Source organism: Pocillopora verrucosa, chromosome 9 (assembly GCF_036669915.1).
Source record: "Pocillopora verrucosa isolate sample1 chromosome 9, ASM3666991v2, whole genome shotgun sequence".
In the NCBI taxonomy this organism is placed as follows: domain Eukaryota; kingdom Metazoa; phylum Cnidaria; class Anthozoa; order Scleractinia; family Pocilloporidae; genus Pocillopora; species Pocillopora verrucosa.
The window spans coordinates 1,641,602-1,662,713 of record NC_089320.1 but is presented as its reverse complement, the minus strand read 5'-3'; the positions used below and the strand labels follow the sequence as shown (position 1 = coordinate 1,662,713).

The 21,112-nt window shown below is 39.4% G+C and overlaps 2 protein-coding genes across 4 annotated transcripts; both read right to left on the bottom strand.

Moving 5' to 3' along the window:
- Positions 1-158: 158 nt before the first annotated feature.
- On the bottom strand, positions 159-7,577 carry LOC136283343 (uncharacterized). Of its 3 annotated transcripts, XM_066171976.1 has the most exons (6): positions 7,177-7,577; positions 6,620-6,940; positions 4,589-5,242; positions 3,165-3,707; positions 1,861-2,174; positions 159-1,213 (listed from the first exon to the last, which is right to left on the bottom strand). In XM_066171976.1, exons 2-6 carry the CDS (start codon positions 6,816-6,818, stop codon positions 1,073-1,075), a joined length of 1,851 nt encoding a protein of 616 aa, XP_066028073.1. In that variant the 5' UTR covers positions 6,819-6,940; positions 7,177-7,577; the 3' UTR covers positions 159-1,072. The 3 variants fall into 3 exon arrangements, with proteins under 3 accessions (XP_066028073.1, XP_066028072.1, XP_066028074.1); XM_066171975.1 differs by having other exon boundaries at positions 6,620-7,577; XM_066171977.1 differs by having other exon boundaries at positions 4,589-5,239; positions 6,620-7,577.
- Positions 7,578-7,783: 206 nt separating this feature from the next.
- Positions 7,784-20,908, bottom strand: LOC131780566 (hemicentin-2-like). Its single transcript, XM_066171873.1, has 10 exons — positions 20,664-20,908; positions 18,134-18,787; positions 16,720-17,262; positions 15,742-16,055; positions 14,957-15,098; positions 13,230-13,400; positions 11,091-11,753; positions 10,085-10,618; positions 9,172-9,485; positions 7,784-8,319 (listed from the first exon to the last, which is right to left on the bottom strand). The coding sequence occupies exons 1-10, from the start codon at positions 20,860-20,862 to the stop codon at positions 8,176-8,178; spliced, it is 3,678 nt and encodes a 1,225-aa protein (XP_066027970.1). The 5' UTR covers positions 20,863-20,908; the 3' UTR covers positions 7,784-8,175.
- Positions 20,909-21,112: the final 204 nt, after the last annotated feature.

Sequence of the window (21,112 nt, the reverse complement as noted above, 5' to 3'; positions counted from 1 at the left end):
AGTGTCACGCCATTCAAAATAGATCAAAATAAAAAATAAAAACCGTTCAATCGATTTAGTCTAGAATCTGGAAATAGAAAGATGCTAGATATGTTAAGACTCTCGCCAAGATTCAGGTCACAGCAATTTTTCTTACGGAAGATATGAGGAGAAACGTTTTTCCCAAATTTATAGAGATTTGTATGGAGCCGCCATGCTGGTGCCCACCTAGATGGGCACCAACATGGCGGCCGGAAACCAGCAGAAACATCTGTCACTGAGTTTTGCTACAAAAGCGTGAATTTATCTCTCTAAGAACTCATAAACGTAACAATAATACTTTATTCTAATACAAGAACTGTTCAGATAGCTGAATTTCCCTAAATAAGTCACCTTTTAAACCAACATAACAGCTCTCTCGCTCGTCATGTAAAGGCCACGTCACGCAAAAGCTTAGAAATTCAAGAGTAGTCTATCACTAAACCAAGAACCCATTTGGAGTGAAAATTTGTCTGAATATTAGTTTTTAGCTGCTCTAATACATCATGAAAGTAAAATCTCAGGAGGATCAATAGTTCTGAAGTCTGAAATTTAGTGACGTCACGTGAAAACCAGCAATACTTGTGTTATTTACAATAATGACTTACGTGTAAGACAAAAGCAACTGAAAAAAAATTAAAAAACTACCTAAAATTACCTTTATTGCTAACCTTATTAAAAACACCAACTTTGCTTAATTCCAAACTGCAGTATGCATTCCTATTTTAGCAGGTCATCCAGCTCAAGGAGCAGCGAATTCCTTGTTTTTGTTGCTGTTTTTCCTTTTGTTTTGGAAATATTTTCTTTTTTTTTTCTCGACGATATTACTGTACAAGACTTAACATACGCACGTCACTTTTCACTACACTTAGACAATTCATAAAATTGCTATGAAATTACTAAAATATTTTTGTTTTGAAAATGTCTTATTCGTTTGTTTATGTTTGGTTTATTATCTATGGTCTGAATAGCACGGCCTTACGATCTTTACCTTGTGTCATAGAGGCTGTTTTGTGTCAATATGTGCTGGTAGATTAATGAATGTTTTTTTTGGTCAATTTAGCACAAATATTTCAACCCTCATACAAGGGTAACCGGAAAACGTTACAGGATAAAACCGAACGTATCTGGCCTTGACGTCAGTACTGAGTGAAAGCTTTACAATGCTGTCCCTGTCTAAATTTCCTTGGAAGACCTGAAAATAAAAATAATTTTTTTGGTCAGAATTTTTTCTTTGTCCCACGCTCGTGAAAAGACGAAAAAACGTCTTTCTCTAAAAAAGATGTTGTTCCTTTGATGTGAAATATACATGCATCCTTCATCACCTTTTTGATGATGAAACAAAAGATGTACATATTTAATACACATTATCATGTATACAGTCAGATCTGTCACTTCTCCTGGTGTTGATTGTCAAATATTAGGAACATGGACATATTTTAGGGGAATAGTGCCGAATTGAAACTCTGCTGCAAAAGCCCAAGAAAATAAGTGTCCAAAACCACCAACTAAGTGGATGAACCATTACTTTGTATTAACTTCAAACTCTTTCATAACTTCTAAAGACAAAAGTTGCAGTTTCATCCGCATTTTTTCAATATTTGTCTCCTTGTAAGTGTTCCAAGTTGTATCGTCTGTGGACAGGTGTAGTTTATAGCTAGTGGTGCATGCAGACTCGTTATACAAAAGCTTACAATCTCCGACGTTGTTCTCTGCTGCAGTAGCCAATGAAGATAAGTGTCCAAATTCACTATCTAAGTGTATGTCTGTTAACTAATAATTTGCATTGACTTCAAACTCCTAATTCCTGAAAACGTCAATTACGTACAGTTCTCTCCGTACCTTTTCAATATTCGTTTCCTTGTAAGTGTTCCAAGTTATACCGTCTGTAGATAATTGTAGTTTGTAGCTGGTGGCCCATGCAGAGCTCCCTTGTAGTCCTTGTGTAGCCACACCACAAAGAAAACGCACTTCACCCATGTCAACTTGAAGATAGTCTGTTCTGTCAGATAAAGTTTTAGGGCACCACCCTCCCTTACTTCTGCTGTCATTGAGTCGGCCGTAGGAAGGACGATAGTCACCATTATGAAAACTACTCGCTGTCATTCTAGCGTCTGGTATTCTGTTCCTGTCCGCCACACCAATAGGCTTGCACACTATTAAAGACAGGTGACACAATCATTCTTGTTTTTTTATTCCATCTTATGGCCTCGCATCCGCACTAAAATTTCCAATACAGTTATTAGAGAACTTAGAGGTAGAGATATAGCAGCAACTGATTGAGTATCGATAAATACACGACTTGTTGATATCGAGTTTAAGAAGTCCCCCTGGCTATATGCTTGGAATGGCTCAAAAACAGGGCTGATGTTGTTACCAGATGAGAGTACGTTCCAGAGATTAGGCGATTTTTATCTTTCCCATGAAAAGCTGTAAATTACATTCTAATATTGACAAGTTTTTGATATTCCAATATAGTATCCTAGACTATAGGGACTTATCTTCAGATTTCCTAATTTTGAAGGAAGCCACCATTTTCATTTTTACTTAGCAAACGAACCTCCTTGACCTCTTCTTTCGTCCCATCCCCCGGGGGTCTGCTTGTATGATTAGGAGGTAAACAGAATGACATTCCAGGCTCAAACAACGAATTTTATCGATAACTTCATCTTTTTCGCTTATTCGTGAAATGATTATTATTTTTATTTTTTATTCTTTTGTTTCTCCGTTATCTTTTTTTTTCGCCAGAGCAGCAGTCGCTTGTAACCCACGCGGTGTGGTTTCAGTTATATTTGAGTTAAAGATCAGTACTGTTCGACCAGTCCCTAACTCATTTTCAAAATTATTTGTTTTGCTTTGCTTCTGATTTTGTCCTCGTTTAGATTTTGTATTCGTCAATCAAGTGAGGAAAACTTAGTGAATCCAGCTGATTGATGTCTCCATTATTTTTTGCATGTAATTCTTTCTGATGTGCAATAGATAACCCTTCACTTGCCTCTGATTACGAATTCCACTCGAAATAAAATCTTACCTGAATATTCAATCACTGTCGTCTGTCGCATTCAGCTCTGTAGATTTATTTTACTTAATGAGGAGAAATATAGATCACTTCCAATGAAAAATTATCGAGTCAAACCACTCTTTACCTGTCCTAACAGTCAGTCGCATTAAAGAAGATGTTTTGAACAGTTGTGCTGATGTGGCTGTACAGATATATCTGCCCGAGTCTTCATCTTTAATATTCCATATCTGAAGTGTTCCATCCGCACTGACTTGTGATCTTCCAACTGGCAGCTCACTGTTCTCTCTCACCCACATGATTTTTGGTCTGGGGTCACCAGCAGCTTGACATGAGACTGAAATATTTTGTTTTTGTCTAACATTGAGCTGAGCAGGAGGATTTGATGTGAATCGTGGCAGCTCCAAAACACTGAGAAGTGTCAAAGCTGAGTCTTCCCCCAAATCATTTGACGCTTTGCATTCGTACAAACCAGAATCTCTCTTTTGAGCACTGATAATTGACAGCTGTCCGTCTTCCACAACAGTTCTGGAATATGCAAGTTCACCGCGTACTCTAGACCACGTGATAATGGCTGGAGGAAAACTGGTCACGTGACATTTTGGGAAAGTGATGTTCTTGCCTTTTTCAAAATAAGTGGGCCCAGGGGAGAGTGAGATCTTCGGTTTATCTGTAGGATATTTAGAAAAATCATTATGCATATTGTAAATACCTGCCATTGCATCCGTGGATCTCATACAAAGACGAGGCTCATCCTTAGAGCTAAAAATTCCTTCAACTCAAATTGTCGTTCAAATCAACATTCAGCTTTTATTTTTTGGTCAGCGTATCACGGTGGAATCATATTTTCACGGAACATCCTCGGAACCAGAAAAGTGTCTCTTTTATCTGTCAGGACTAGGAATTTCGTGTCCCTCAATTGTAAAAAAAAAAAGGTGAAAAAATCGGAATAACGAGATTTGATCTTCGAGTTATAGAGTCGTAGCAATTATATAAGATGGTCACGTGACATTTTTGTAAAGTGATGTTCTTGCCTTTTTCAAAATACGCGGGGCTAGGGGAAAGTGAAATTTTCGTTAGATGTTTAGGAAAATCATCACACATATTAAAAATAACTGACATTTCATCCATGGGTCTCATACAAAGACGAGGCTCATCTTTAGAACTAAAAATTCCTTCGACTCAAATTGTCGCCAAAACAACAATCAGATATTTTTTTGGTTTGCGTATTACGGTGGAATCCTATTTTCATGGGACATCCTCGGAACCAGAAAAAGTGTCTCTGTTATCAGTCAGGACTAGGAATTCTGTGTCCCTCAATTGTTAAGAAAGGTGAAAAAATCTGAATAACGAGATTTGATCTTGGAGTTATAGACTCGTAGCAATTATATAAGATGGTTTATCATGTGCCCCATACGGCCCCGCACGCACAATCCCACAGAAAACCATGGTGAAAGCGGACATGTGTAGGGCCTTGTGCATGACTCGAGCCAAATATTTTCCCGTCCAGCCCTCCCACTCAGTCAAAAAGTACTTAATATTTAAACCTACTTTGTACGACGAGAATCACAGTTTTTTCCTCCTCTCCTAGAATATTTCGCGCTAAGCATTTGTATTCGCCTGCCTCTTCCATCCGGACACTAGCGATTTGCATCTGACCATTTGACGTCACTTTAGTCCTGTTGCTAGGTAACGATCCATTTACCTTTGACCAGAATATTTGAGCTGCTGGATTTCCCGAAACGGAGCATAAGAACGAGGCTGTGTTGGATTCGTTGACAGTTAGTTTCGGTGGAGAAATCGTTACTTTTGGCTTTGAAATAGATTCACCTGGTTCACCTTTAGTCCCTGGGATACCAGGGATACCCGGTGGCCCGATTTCTCCTTTTATTCCTTTTTCTCCCCTTATTCCCGTTGGCCCCATGATTCCTTGTTTTCCACTTCTTCCTGGTGGTCCCATGATTCCCTTAGCACCTTTTCTTCCTCTCCTCCCCCTGTCACCTTTGGGTCCAGCTCTCCCCGGAGGTCCCGGCCGCCCACGGGGACACACATTCAAATTGCCTTTGTTGCTGCAAATCTTCCATGTAGAAGAAATGATGTCTTCCATCATTGCTCTTATCTTTGCTGAGTTGTTGAAAGGAGGCGGATGTGAAATACTACGCTTCAGACGAAGGGTTTTCGGCTGCCTGGAGGTGGGGGGTACTACTAAAATGTAACAAGTAAAGGAAAAGAGTAACTTCAAAATGGCACTCCAGTGCCTTTTTCAATAAAAAAAGACCACAATTGACAATGGACAAGCCACAATTATTTTCGAGACGGGGAGTGGAATACGCGAGTATGGATCCACTGTTGTCTTCAATTTTTAATTTTGCCTGAGGATTGCTGGAAGAATGTTTTTAATTACCAAAAGCACTATGAATGCAGTTAATCCCTTGACAAACATTTACTTTTTCGCAGCTGGGTACGGTCTCAAATAGGCAAAATGCCCGGCAGCCAGAAATGTTCACGGAATTTCTACCGGAAGGTTCTTTCAAACTTCTAAAGAATATCAGACGTTTGTTTAGAAATGTCAAGCAATTCCAAAAATCAATTTGGCTTTTTTAGTTGACAAATTCGCTAGGCTTGAGCTTACTTTAATATCGCTTGGTTGTCGACGCCGGCTTAGAAATTATACGCTTCTGATCACACTGCCGGGCACGGTCTCGAATGAACTAAACGCGCGGCAGTTGATAGATTTCGCCAGAGTATCGCTGAAAGGTTCCTTGAAACTTCTAAAGAATGTTCAGTATAAGAGTGATCGGGTTAAAAACTCAACTCTCTAAGTGGGCTGAAATTTCCTACGTGATAAAATTTCAAAATAGGTGCTGCTAACCGATTCTTGAACTCATGTGAAGAGATCCTCTAACCATTTGAAATGGCCATTTCAAATTTTTTATTTAAAATATTGGGAAGCCGAGGAATAATGAAAGCGGCTTGTTTGACGGTTGGTTTTTTCTTCGAATACATAATAAATACTCTCCATTACCATCATGTCTGGCTAACGTGTAATACGAACATTTTGAGAACATTTTGCGGATTGTTCTCGACGAATCATTAAACAAGTTCTCGTAGGCGAGTCGAAGATAGTTTCAGTTAAAATACATGCGAGGTCAAGCTGTCAGCGAAGTCCGGTTAGTCCACTTTGCGATGAATTCAACATTCGTAGTCAAAGATAACAACGCCGGGAAAAGTCGAAATAATGAGAAGCTTTGCCCGTCGTTCTTTATTTGGCTCGCATTATGAGCGATGATTTGACAATGATAGAATGTCTGTTAGCAGGTAGAAAAATGAAACTACAAGATATTAGTTCGATTAAATGGAAAGAGACAAAAGTGGTGCATCCAGGAGTTTTCGTCTGAGAGGGGAGAGGCGATGAAACGTGACTATGACCTCGCTAGTACATTCGATCAAGAAGATTAAGTCTGTACAGGGTTTAAGTAATTTGAAACTTAAAGTCATCTTACATAAATCAGTTTGAAGAAGCATGTCTCGTAACAATCAAGACAACCATGAACGTAAATTACAGAAAGTTTTTGACTTCACCTTGTTCAGCCGAATGTAAATCTGTCCTTGCCTGTTCCATTTTATCTTGAGGCATGAATTCCTCCACAGTCCTCAACCTCCGTTCATAGTCATTGAACTTTGTCTCGATTCGAATGAATCCAGCGGAGTAAAGAAACAAACAGAAAACAGACAGAGCCGTTCCAGGGCTCACTGGAAAAGAACGATCTTTGAGAGACATCACGAAAACTAGATGATCGAACTCGAAAGTAACTTGTTATGGCATATTCCTGATACTTGACCCTTTAAAATTTGATAGCACTTTCAGCTCAGAAGGTTTAGTCACGCAACCCTATCAGGTAGCTGAAAAAAATAAGCAAAGCTCGTCATGTTGGCGGAAATGAGAAACACATCCAAGAAAGGCTAGATGATCGAAGGTGGTCAAACGCTACTAACTTTTTTCTAAGTGTTCCAATAGCTCTAAAATGGCTTTCAGTTCGAGCGAGAAACAGGGAAACTTAACGATGAGAACCAGGAAGAAATTTTATGACAAGATGCGAGAAGGCAAATAGACAGACACGTGCACAAGTTGTTGTTACCTGCGGTTGTGTTAAATTCAAGGATACAATAATTGAATCTCATCCCATCAGCTTGCCCCCTGAAAGTATATCGATACTTAGTATAGCATTAGCTATACTAATTCCAACAAAATGTTTGTTTCCACGTTTTTGAAACATTCTACATAGCAAACGTGACCTTAAAACCACCCATAATGCCATTAGGGGTTGTGCACTTTTATGCTTTTGTTTTTTTTGGGTGCAACCTTCCTACAAACTGCTGTATGCATTCTTGTTTTAGCAGGTCATCCAGCTCAAGGATCAGCGAATTCCTTGATTATGATATTGCTTTTGTTTTGAAAATATTTTTCGATTTTTTTTTTCTCGACAATATTACTGTACAGGACATAATCATACAGAGTAATTTAGTATTATGAACCGAGTTGATTACGTAAATTAGCCGTTGTAAAGAGTTCAAAAGCTGACGTTTAGAGCTTTAGCTCTTTGTCAGAGTGGTTGACTAAGGCTAACGCTCTGATGAAGGGTTATTGCTCGAAACGTCAGCTTTTAAACTCGCTACGGTGGACAATTTACATTATCAACTCATTTCATAATACTAAACTACCCGGTTATGCTATTCCACCGATGCACAAGGTTATTTGGCATGTACAAGACCCTTCTAATCAATTATCCCAATCCTCGAAATTCAGATTTATTTGTTTTCTGTGTAGGAGTTTAAGAGGTCCTTGCTAGACATTCTGTTGTTCTTTCACAAAAACAATTAACACTTTTCTCTCAGAAATTCAATCTCCAAAAAAAGTCTCATCCCCCTTGCTTTCTTTTTGTTAATGACTACATGTAAATAAAAAAAAAATATTTTGCTTATTTTCTACAATTGTCTTTGTTGTTGTTGTCTTGTTCGTTTGTTTACATTTCATTTATTTCTGCGGTCTGAATAGCATGGCCTCATGATCCATACCTTGTGTTATTGGGAAGTTTTATGTCAATATGTGCTGGTTGATTAATGAATAGTTTTTTTTGTCAATTTAGCCGCACATATATTTCAACCCTTAAACAAGGATAAGTGTGATACGTGACAGGATAGAACCGAACGTATCTGGCCTTGACGTCAGTACTGAGTGGATGTTTCACAATGCTGTTTCTGGCTGAATTTCCTTGGAAAACCTAAAAATAAAAATAACCGTAAATAATGCGAGTTTTAGAGCACAGGAGAGGGAGAGAATGTGAAGAATCATTGACTCAGAGCGCTAAATATTAAAGGCAAGAAAGCACATTTGAGCTGTGGCTCAATAGACTCGGAAAATAGTAGTTCGAGACATGAACGTTCAAAAAATTCAACAGTTGAAGAATATGCGTGTCTTACACCAAAGTTAATAATTGACTTCTATAAGGCATCACGCAAAGGCTGATATAAGACAATGCATCGTTCGTTCATCACCTTTTTAACGAGGAAACAATCAAACAAACAAACAAACAAAAATATATCTATATTCATGTATACAGTCAGATCTGTTAAATGAGTACCTCTCATAGTGTTGATTGTCAAATCTTATGGACGCCCTACAACCAAAGTGAATAACTGACTACTGCCCTCTGATGTGCAACATGACTCACAGGGGGAGTAGTGCCGAATTGAAACTCTGCTGTAAAAGCCTAACGGGATAAATGTTCAAATTCACCAACTAAGTTTATGAGCCAATACTTTGTATTTACTTCAAACTTTTTCATAACTGTTGATATCAGTTGCAGTTTCATCCGCACTCTTCCAATATTTGTCTCCTTATAAATGTTCCAAGTTATATATTCCGCCTGTGGACAGGTGTAGTTTATAGCTAGCGGTCTAGGAAAATTCGTCATACACAAGCTTATAATCTCCGACGGCGTTCTCTGCTACGATAGCCAATGAAGCTAAGTATCCAAATTCACTACCTAGGTATATTTCTGTTCGCTAATTATTTGTATGACTTCAAACTCCTAATTCCTGAAAACGTCAATTACGTACAGTTCTCTCCGTACCTTTTCAATATTCGTTTCCCTGTAAGTGTTCCAAGTTGTACCGTTTGTAGATAACTGTAGTTTGTAGCTGGTGGTCCATGCAGAGCCCCTCAGTAATCCTTGTGTGGCCACACCACAAAGAAAACGCACTTCACCCATATCAACTTGAAGATAGTCTGTTCTGTCAGTTCTAGTTTTAGGGCACCACCCTCCATGGCCACTGCTTTCATTGAGTCGGCTGTAGTAGGGAGGAGTATAACTACTGTAAAAACTGCTCGCTGTCATTCTGGCGTCTGGTATTCTGTTCCTGTCCACCACACCAATAGGCTCACACACTAAGTAAAAACAGGTGACACAATCATTCTAGTTTTTTATTCCATCTTATGGCCTCGCATCCGCAATAAAATTTCCAAATTTCTAAGCGGAATTCATAATCAGAGTCAAGTGAAGGGTTATCTATTACTCATCATGGAGAATTGCATTCAAAAGATAATGGATACGTCAGTCAGCTGGATCCACTAAGTTTTCCCTACTTGATTGATGAATGCAAAATCAAAACCTTTTTAATACACGTTTTAATGAAATAGACAAAAATAACTGGTTTTGGAGAGTGTTCTCACATCATGAATTATTCGTTTTGCCTTGTCTCTCATTTTGTCCTCGTTTTTGATTTTGTATTTATCAATCAAGTACGGAAAACTAAGTGAATCCAGCTGATTGACGTCTCCATTATTTTTTGCATGCAATTCTTTATGACGAAAAGTAGATAATCCTTCACTTGACTCTGATTATGAATTCCGCTCGAAACGAAATCTTACTTGAATATTCAGTCACTGTCACATGTCACATTCAGCTCTCTAGATTTATTTTATTTAATGTGCAGAAAAAAAGATCACTACCCAATGAAAAGTTACCGAGGCAAACCACTCCTTACCAACAGTCAGTTGCATTAAAGACCTTTTGAACAATTGCGCTGATATGGCTATACAGATATATATTCCCGAGTCTTCATCTTTAATATTCCATATCTGAAGTGTTCCTTCCGGACTGACTTGTGATCTTCCAACTGGCAGCTGGCTGTTCTCTCTCACCCACATGATTTTTGGTTTGGGGTCACCAGCAGCTTGACATGAGACTGAAATATTTTGTTCTTGTCTAACATTGAGCTGAGCAGGAGGATTTGATGTGAATCGTGGCAGCTCCAAAACACTTAGAAGTGTCAAAGCTGAGTCGTCACCCAAATCATTTGACGCTTTGCATTCGTACAAACCAGAATCTCTCTTTTGAGCACTGATAATCGACAGCTGTCCGTCTTCCACAACAGTTCTGGAATATGCAAGTTCACCGCGCACTCTAGACCACGTTATGACGGCTGGAGGAAAACTGGTCACGTGACATTTTGGTAGCGTGATGTTCTTGCCTTTTTCAAAATAAGTGGGCCCAGGGGAGAGTGAGATATTTGGTTTATCTGTAGGATATTTGGAAAAATAATTATGCATAATGGAAATAACTGCCATTGCATCCGTGGATCTCATACAAAGACGAGGCTCATCTTTAGAGCTAAAAATTCCTTCAATTCAAATTATCTTTCAAACAACGTTTAGCTTTTTCTTTGGTCAGCGTATTACAGTGGAATCCTGTTTTCATGGGACATCCTCGGAACCAAAAAAATTGTCTCTTTTATCAGTCAGGACTAGAAATTCTGTGTCCCTCAATCGTAAAGAAAGGTGAAAAAATCGGAATAACGAGATTTGATCTTCGAGTTATAGAGTCGTAGCAATAATAAAAGATGGTTTATCATATGCCCCCTACAGCCCCGCGCGCCCCCAGAAAACCATGGCAAAAGCGGACGTGTGTAGGGCCGTGTACATTACTCGAGCCAGATATTTTCCCGTTCAGCCTTCCCACTCAGTCAAAAAGTACATAATACTTAAACCTACTTTGTACGACGAGAATCGCAGTTTTTTCCTCCTCTCCCAGAATATTTCGCGCTAAGCATTTGTACTCGCCTGCCTCTTCCATCCGAACACTAACGATCTGCATCTGACCATTTGACGTCACTTTAGTCTTATTGCTAGGTGACGATCCATTGACCTTTGACCAGAATATTTGAGCTGCTGGATTTCCCGAAACAGAGCATAAGAACGAGGCTGTGTTGGTTTCGTTGATAATTAGTTTCGGTGGAGAAATTGTTACTTTCGGCTTTGAAATGGATTCGCCTGGTTCACCTTTAGTCCCTGGGATACCAGGGATACCCGGTGGCCCGATGTCTCCTTTTATTCCTTTCTCTCCTCTTATTCCTGGTGGTCCCATGACTCCTTGTTTTCCGCTTCTTCCTGGTGGTCCCATGAGTCCCTGGGATCCTTTTCTTCCTTTCCTCCCCCTATCACCTTTTGGTCCAGCTCTCCCCGGAGGTCCCGGCCGCCCACGGGGACATACGTTCAAATTGCCTTTGTTGCTGCAAATTGCCTTTGTTTCCTTCCATGTAAAAGAAATGGTGTCTTGCATCATCTCTCTTATCTTTGCTGAGTTGTTGAAAGGAGGCGGATGTGAAATACTACGCTTCAGACGGAAGGTTTGCGGTTGCCTAGAGGTGATGGGTACTACTCAAAATGTATCAAATAAAGGAAGAAAGTAACTTAAAATGGCATTTTTACTGCCCTCTTCAGAAAAAAAAACCAAACAAAAAACTACAATGATTTATTCTTTTTTTCTCGCAATTTTGATCACCAATTTCTTTCTAAGTAGTGTGTTTGTCTGATGGGGGCAGAGTGGGGTAGGGCGGGGGGGGTAGGGTTGGGCGGGAGGACGAACCACAATTAATTTCGAGACGGGGAACGTGATGCGCGAATATGTACGCACTGTCGTCTTCAATTTTTAATTTTAACTGGATAACTGTTTTCAATTACCAAAAGGACCACAAATGCAGTTTAATCCTTCGACAAATATTTCCTTTTTGGCAGCTGGGCACGCTCTCAAATAGGCAAAATGCCCGGCAGCCATAAATTCTCCCAGATTTTCCACCGAAAGGTTCTTTGAAACTTCTTAGGAATATCAGCTGTTTGTTTAGAAATGTCAAGCGTTTCCAAAAATTAATTTGGCTTTTTTGGTTGACAAATTCTCTAGGCTTGAGCTTAGTTTAATATCGCTTGGTTGTCAACACTTATAAGTTATAATCACTTCCGATCAGACTGACGGGCACGGTCTCGAATGGACTAAGTTTACGCGTGGCACTTGGTAGTTTTCACCAGAGTAACGCTGAAAGGTTCCTTGAACCTTTAAAGAGTATCAAGTATAAGAGTAATCGGGTTCAAAACTCAACTCGCTAACTAGGCTGAAATTTTCTACATGATAAAATTTCAAAATACGTGCTGCTAACCGATTCCTGAACTCATGCGAAGAGATCCTCGAATCATTTTTAATTCAAAATATCGGGAAGCCGGGGAATAATAAAAGCGGCTTGCTTATTTGTTTTTTTCCTCCGAAAACAGAATAAATACCTCTCATTGCCATCATGTCTGACATACGTGTACGGTTAACATGAACATTTTGCGAGTTTTAAGTTTTGCGGATCGGTTCTCGACGAATAAACAGGTTCCCGCCGGCGAGGCGAAGTTATTTTTTCTTAAAATACATGAGAGGTCAAGGTGTCAGCGATGTCCAGTTAGTTCTCAGTGCGATGAATTCAACATTCGTAGACAAAGAAAACAACGCCATAAAAAGTTGAAATAAATAATGAGTAGCTTTGTCGTTCGTTATTTGCCGGCTCGTCTTTTGAGCGATGATTTAACATTGATAGAATGTCTGTTAGCAGATAGCAAAATGAGACTACAAGATATTAGTTCGATAAAATGGAAAGAGACGAAAGTGTCGCATCCAGGAGTTTTCGACGGAAAGGGGAGAGGCGATGAAACGTGATTATGACCTCGCTAGTACATTCGATCAACAAGATCTTAGTCTGTACAGGGTTAGAGTAATTTGCAACTTAAAGTCATCTTACGTAAATCAGTTTGAAGAAGCATGTCTCGCAACAATCAAGACAACGATGATTGTACTTTACAGACAGTTTCTGACTTCACCTTGTTCAGCCGAAGGTAAATCTGTCCTTGCCTGTTCCATTTTATCTTGAGGCATAAATTCCTCCACAGTCCTCAACCTCTGTTCATAATCATTGAACTTTGTCTCGAATCGAATGAATCCAGCAGAGTAAAGAAGCAAACAGAAAACAGACAGAGCCGTTCCAGGACTCACTGGAAAAGAACGGTCTTTGAGAGACATCACGAAAACTAGATGATTGAACTCGAAAGCAACTTGTTATAGCACATTGCTTTTAAATTTGATAGCACTTTCAGCTCAGAAGTCACGCAACCCTATCAGGTAGCTGGGAAAATATGAAAAAAATCTTTGGCGGAAATGAGGAAGATCTAAAAGAAACTAGATGATCGAGGGTGGTTAACCACAACTCATTTATTTTTCAAAGTGTTCCATTAGCTCGGTCTGAGATGGTTTTCAGTACAAGCGACAAACAGGGAAACTTAACGATAAGAACCGGGAGGAAATATTATGACAAGTGCGGAGAGGCAAATAGACAGACACGTGCACAATTTTTTTTTGCCTGCGGTTGTGTTAAATTCAAGAAAACAGTATTGAAACTGTGTCACATCTTACTCTCTCAAACATTCTCAACTCCACATAGCTAACAGTAATTTGCTGTGAACTGTTTATTCATAATTGTTAGGAACCTTTTTTTTATTTGAGAATTTGTTAAATTGAATAATGGTTTAGATAGAATACATTATTTCTTTAAAATATTATGCGTACTGTTTGATCGGACGGCAGTATCCATCAGTTTCCCCCTGAAAGTATATAAATACTTAGTATAGCATTAGCTATACTAATTCCAACAAAATGTTTTGTTTCGACGTTTTGATATTGCTTTCGTTTTGTAAATATTTTTCTATCTTTTTTTTCGACAATATTACTGTACGTGGCATAATCATACAGAGTAATTTAGTATTATGAGCCGAGTTGATAACGTAAATTGACCTTTGTAAAGAGTTCAAAAGCTGACGTTTAGGGCTTTAGCCGTTCGTCAGAGCGATTGACGAAGGGCCGACGCTCTGATGAAGGGTTATTGCTCGAAACGTCAGCTTTTAAACTCGCTACTGTGGCCAATTTACATTATTAACTCGGTTCATAATACTAAACTACCCTGTTATACTATCCCACCGATGCATTATCACAGTTTCTTTAGAAACTTACCCTCTTTATTTATAAAAATACATATGCCACTTTCCACTTCTCTAATACAATTCATTAAACTGAATATCTAAAAAAAAATTACTAATACCAACATATTTTTTTGTTTTGAAAATGAAGATTTCCGAACGTCTGAGGTGAAAGCACAAGGTTATTTGGCATGTATAAGACCCTTCCAATCCATTGTCCCAATCCTCGAAATTCAGTTTTATTTGGTTTTCGGTGTATGAGCTTAAGAGGTCCTTGCTAGCCATTCTGCTGTTCTTTCACAGAAACAATCATCACTTTTCTCTCAGAAATCCCATTTCCGAAAAAAGTCTCATCCCCCTTGCTGTTATTTTGTTTTTTAATGACTACATTTAAATAGAAACGATTATTTTGCTTATTTTCTACAACTGTCTTTGTTGTTGTTGTTGTCTTGTTCGTTTGTTTACATTTCGTTTATTATCTGTGGTCTGAATAGCATGGCGTCATGATCCATACCGTGTATTATTGGGTCAGTTTTTTGTAAACGTGTGCTGGTGGACTAATGAATAGTTTTTTTGTCAGTTTAGCAGCACGTATACTTCAACCCTCATACAAGGATGACGGCTATGCGTAACAGGATAAAACCGAATGTATCTGGCCTTGACGTCAGTACTGAGTGGATGTTTCACAATGCTGTTTCTGTCTGAATTTCCTTGGAAGACCTAAAAATAAAAAGAACCTTAGATAATTCGAGTTTTAGAGCACAGTGTCTGTAGCACATAAAGCGAAGGTGATTGGTTGGGGAGAGGAAGTTAAGATTCATTGACTCAGAGCGCTGAGTTTTAAAGGCAAAAAAGCACATTTGAGCTGTGGCTCAGTAGACTCGGTACATAGTAGTTCGAGTGATGAATGATCCTCGAAACAAATGTACGTTCAAAAAATTCAACAGTTGAAGAATTTGCGGTCATTGACGTCTATAAGGCACCACGCACAGGCTGGTGTAAGACAACGTCAGTATGAACATCGTCTCTCAATTAAGTGTATGAGCCGATACTTTGTATTTACTTCAAACTTTAAATTTTCATGACTGCTAATATCAGTTGCAGTCCGCGCCCTTCCAATATTTGTCTCCTTGTAAGTTTTCTAAGTCATACCGCCTGTGGACAGGTGTAGTTTATAGCTAGTGGTCTGGGGAAATCCGCTATACACAAGCTTATAATCTCCGACGGCGTTCTCTGCTGCAGTAGCCAATGAAAATAAGTGTCCAAATTCACTATCTAAGTATATGTCTGTGCGCTACTTATTTGCATCGACTTCAAACTCCTAATTCCTGAAAACGTCAATTACGTACAGTTCTCTCCGTACCTTTTCAATATTCGTTTCCTTGTAAGTGTTCCAAGTTATACCGTCTGTAGATAATTGTAGTTTGTAGCTGGTGGTCCATGCAAACCTCCCTTGTAGTCCTTGTGTGGCCACACCACAAAGAAAACGCACTTCACCCAAGTCAACTTGAAGATAGTCTGTTCTGTCAGTTCTAGTTTTAGGGCACCATCCTCCATTTCCTCTGCTCTCATTGAGTCGACCGTAGAAAGGACGATACATACCATCGTAAAAACTGCTCGCTGTTATTCTAGCGTCTGGTATTCTGTTTCTGTCCACCACACCAATGGGCTCGCACACTAACCAAAAACAGGTTACACAATTATTCTAGATTTTTATTAATTCCATCTCATGGCCTCGCATCCGCGATAAAATTTACAATACTATTATTAGAGACCTCAGATATTACGCATTGAGTCAGCTAGCGTTTATAGAGAAAGAGCGAGCAACTTCCTTACAAAGGACTGCAGGGGAAGAGGGAAGCAGAGCTATTTAGGAATTTTTCTTACATTGCAGTCAGTTTACGAAACGTTTGATTCCTGGTGGGAATCTAAACCCGCAGTGCCAAGTAGTTTGGTTTCAAAGTTCCTAATACACGTTTCAGTGAAGTAAACAGAAACAACTGGTCATTGGAGAGTGTTCTCACATGATTATGAATGATTTGTTATGCCTTGTCTCTCATTTTATCCTCGTTTTTGATTTTGCATTCATCAATCAAGTAGGGATAACTTGGTGGATCCAGCTGATTGATTTCTCTATTATTTTTTGCATGCAATTCTTTCTGATGATTAACAGATAACCCTTCACTTGACTCTGATTATGAATTCCGCATGAAACGAAATCGTACTTGGATATTAAGTCACTACCACCTGCCACATTCAGCTTTCTAGATTTATTTTATTTAATGTGGAGAAAAATAGATCACTGCCCAATGAACAATTACCGAGGCAAACCACTCCTTACCTTTCCTAAGGGTTAGTTGCATTAAAGAAGACGTTTTGAACAGTTGCGCTGATGTGGCTGTGCAGATATATATGCCCGAGTCTTCATCTTTAATATTCCATATCTGAAGTGTTCCATTCACACTGACTTGTGATCTTCCAACTGGCAAGTCGCTATTCTCTTTAACCCACGTGATTACCGGTCGAGGGTCACCAGCGGCCTGACAAAGAACTGAAACATTTTTGTTTTTTTCTACATCAAGCTTTGCAGGTGGATTGACTGTAAAACGGGGAAGATCCCACACAACAAGATTTGTCAAAGCTGAATCATGACCCAGATTATTGGAGGCTTTGCATTCGTACAAACCAGAATCTCTCTTTTGAGCAGTGGTAATTGACAGCTGTCCGTCTTCCACAAGAGTTCTGGAATGTGCAAGTTCACCGCGCACTCTAGACCACGTGATGATGGCTGGAGGAAAACTAGTCACGTGACATTTTGGCATAGTGACGTTCTTGCCTTGTTCAAAATAAGTGGGGCCAAAGGAGAGTGAGATCTTAGGTTTATCTGTAAAATATTTGGGAAAATCGTTATGCATATTTTAGAGAACAGCCGTTACATACATGGTTTTCATAAAAAGATGTGGCTCATCTTTGGAGCTAAAATTACCTTCGCCTCAAATTGTTGTTCAAAACAACATTCAGCTTTTATTTTTGGTCATTGTATTACGATGGAATCCTATTTTTACAGGAAATCCTCTGGACCAGAAAGAATGTCTCTTTTATCTGTCAGGACTAGGAATTTCGTGTCCCTCAATTGTACAAAGAGGTGAAAAAATCGGAATAACGAGATTTGATCATCGAGTTACAGAGTCGTAGTCATTACATTAGATGGTCACGTGACATTTTGGTGAAGTGATGTTCTTGTCTTTTTCAAAATGCGTGGGGTTAGGGGAGAGTGAGATTTTCGGTTTATCTGTAGGATATTTAGGAAAATCCTCATGCATATTGTAAATAACTGCCATTGCATCCGTGAGTCTCATACAAAGACGAAGCTCATCTTAAGAGCTAAAAATTCCTTCGACTCAAATTGTCGCTCAAAACAACAATCAGCTTTTATTTTTGGTTTGGGTATTGCGGTGGAATCCAAATTTCACGGGACATCCTCGGGACCAGAAAAATTGTCTCTTTTATCAGTGAGGACTAGGAATTCTGTGTTCCTCAATTGTAAAATAATAATCGGAATAACGAGATTTGACCTTGGAGTTATAGAGTCGTAGCAATTATATAAGATGGTTTATCCTATGCCCCCCCTACGGCTCCACGCGCACAATCCCACAGAAAACCATGGTGAAAGCGGACATGTGCATGACTCGAGCCAAATATTTTCCCGTCCAGCCCTCCCGCTCAGTCAAAAAAAACATAATACTTAAACCTACTTTGTACGACGACAATCGCAGTTTTTTCATCCTCTCCCAGAATATTTCGCGCTAAGCATTTGTATTCGCCTGCCTCTTCCATCCGAACACTAACGATTTGCATCTTACCATTTGACGTCACTTTAGTCCTGTTGCTAGATAACGATCCATTGACCTTTGACCAGAATATTTGAGCGGTTGGATTTCCCGAAACAGAGCATAAGAACGAGGCTGTGTTGGTTTCGTTGACAATAAGTTTCGGTGGAGAAATTGTTACTTTTGGTGTTGAAATGGATTCACCTGGTTCACTTTTAGTCCCTGGGATACCAGGGATACCCGGTGGCCCGATGACTTCTTTCATTCCTTTTTCTCCTCTTATTCCTGGTGGTCCTATGATTCCTTGTTTTCCGCTTTTTCCTGGTGGTCCGATTATTCCCTGGGATCCTTTTCTTCCTTTCCTTCCCCTGTCACCTTTGGGTCCAGCTCTTCCCGGAGGTCCTGGCCGCCCACGGGGACACACATTCAAATTGCCTTTGTTGCTGCAAATCTTCCATGTAGAAGAAATGATGTCTTCCATCATTTCCCTTATTTTTGCTGAGTTGTTGAAAGGAGACGGATGTAAAACACTCCGCTTCAGACGAAGGGTTTTCGGCTGCCTGGAGGTGGTGGGTACTACTAAAAATGTATCAAATAAAGGAAGGAGCAAACTTAAAATGGCATTCCACTCCCTTCTTCAAAAAAAAAGAAAAACTACAATCATCTATTCTTTTTTTTCCCTCGCGATTTTGATCACCATTTACTCCTTAAGTTGTGTGTTTGAATGATGGGATTGGGGTAGCTGGTAGGGTGGGGTGGGAGCACAAGCTATAAATTTCGAGACGGAGGGCGTAAAGCGAGAATATGGTCGTACTGTTGTCCTCAATTTTTAATTTTGCAATTTACGTGAGGAAACTGGAAAACTGTTTTCAATTACCAAAAGCACTATGAATGCAGTTTAATCTCTTGACAAATATTTCCTTAATAGAGCGTCCAACGCTGCGACTAACTTTCCGACAGCCGGGCACGGTGTCAAACAAACAAAGTGCTCGGTAGCCAGAAATTTTCGCAAAATTTCCACCTAAAGTTTCTTTCAAGCTCCTCAAGAATATCAGATATTTGTTTAGAAATGTCAAGTGATTCCAAAATTTAATTTTTCTTGGTTAGTGGAAAAATTATTCGAGCTTTAGCATACTTTAATATCGCTCGGTTGTCGACATTTAGAAGTTATACGCGTCTGATCAGACTGTCGGCAACGGTCTCGAATGGACTAAACGCGCAGCAGTTGGTAGTTTCCACCAAAGTGCTGCTGTATCAACTATAACACAGGCAGCCCAAGCCCCAGCTGTGAGATGATCATCTTGCACAATAACAGTCATGGCAGAATTATAAGAGTTTGTATAGGAACATGTACGACCGCTTTATATGTAGGTGGAAAACCTCGAAATGGACAACTCGCTAAAATGAATTCTTTTCATCAAAGTAAGCGATCAGATAAGAAGTGATACCCTGTGGAAGTAAGGTGAGAATTTGACGTATTTTTTAATTCGTTAAAGCGGCCGTAAATATTCCCATACAAACTCTTATAATTCCGCCATGTTATTGCGGAAGATGATCATCTCACAGCTGGAGCTTGGGCTGCCTGTGAGTGTAAGAGTTATCGGGTTCAAAACTCAACTCGCTAACTGAGCTGAAATATCCTACAGGATAAAATTTCAAAATACGTGCTGCTAACCGATTCTTAATTTGGCTTTTTTAGTGAACAAATTATCCAAGCTTGAGCTTACTTTGATATCGCTCGGTTGTCGACATTGAGAAGTTACACGTTTCTGATCAGACTGCCGGGTACGGTCTCGGATGGACTTAACGCGCAGCAGTTTTCACCAGAGAATCGCTGAAAGGTTCCTTGACACTTCCTAAGAGTATCAAGTATAAGAGTAATCGAGTTCAAAGGTCAACTCGCGAACTACGCTGAAATTTCCTGCGTGATAAAATTTCAAAATACGTGCTGCTAACCGCTACTTGAACTCATGCAATGAGATCCTCGAACTATTTAAAAAAAAAAAATCGGCTTGCTTGCTTGATTGTTTTTCTTTGAATACATAATAAATACCCTTCATTACCATTATGTCTGGCTAATGTGAGACATTGTTAAACAAGTTCCCGCAGGCTAGTCGAAGGAGCTCTGTCGTCTCGTCATTTGGCTCGTCAACTGAGCGGTGATTTAACAATGATAGAATGTCTGTTAGCAGGTAGCAAAATGAGAGATAAGATACTTGTTCAGTGAAATGGAAAGAGACGAAAGTGGCGCATTTGGGAACTTTCGACCGATAGGGGAGAGGCGATGAGACGTGACTATGACCTCGCTAGTAAATTCGATCAAACGATTTTACTGTGTACATGGTTAACGTAATTTGCAAGTTAGAGTCATCTTACGTACATCAGTTTGAAAAAGCATGTCTCGCAACAAACAATACAGCCATGAATGTAATCTACAGACAGTTTTTGACTTCACCTTGTTCAGCCGAATGCAAATCTGTCCTTGCCTGTTCCATTTTAACTTGAGGCACGAATTCCTCCACAGTCCTCAACCTCTGTTCATAATCATTGAACTTTGTTTCGATTCGAATGAATCCAGCCGAATAAAGAAGCAAACAGAAAACAGACAGAGCCGTTCCAGGGCTCACTGGAAAAGACCGGTCTTTGAGAGGCATCACGAAAGCTAAATGATCGAACTCGAAAGCAACTTGTTATGGCATATTCCTGAAACTTAACTCTTTTAAATTTGATAGCACTTTCAGCTCAAAGGTTTCGTCACGCAATCCTATCTGGTGGCTAGGAAAAATTAAAAAAAATACTTTGACGGAGATGAGAAGGATCTGAAAAGAGCTAGATGATCAAAGGTGGTAAAACAAAACTCTTTTTGTTTTTCAAAGTGTTCCAATAGCTCTGAGATGGCTTTCA

Excerpts from the sequence above, each read along its gene's own strand:
- LOC136283343 (XM_066171975.1), bottom strand. The coding sequence starts at position 6,818 with ATGTCTCTCAAAGATCGTTCTTTTCCAGTGAGCCCTGGAACGGCTCTG. Across the intron at positions 3,708-4,588 it reads TGTGATTCTCGTCGTACAAA|ATAAACCGAAGATCTCACTC; the intron begins GTAGGTTTAAAT and ends AATATCCTACAG. Across the intron at positions 1,214-1,860 it reads AGGAAACGAATATTGAAAAG|GTCTTCCAAGGAAATTTAGA; the intron begins GTACGGAGAGAA and ends TTTTATTTTCAG.
- LOC131780566 (XM_066171873.1), bottom strand. The coding sequence starts at position 20,862 with ATGCCTCTCAAAGACCGGTCTTTTCCAGTGAGCCCTGGAACGGCTCTG. Across the intron at positions 15,099-15,741 it reads AGGAAACGAATATTGAAAAG|GTCTTCCAAGGAAATTCAGA; the intron begins GTACGGAGAGAA and ends TTTTATTTTTAG. Across the intron at positions 13,401-14,956 it reads AGTATACGTGCTGCTAAACT|TGAGTCCTGGAACGGCTCTG; the intron begins GACAAAAAAACT and ends GTTCTTTTCCAG.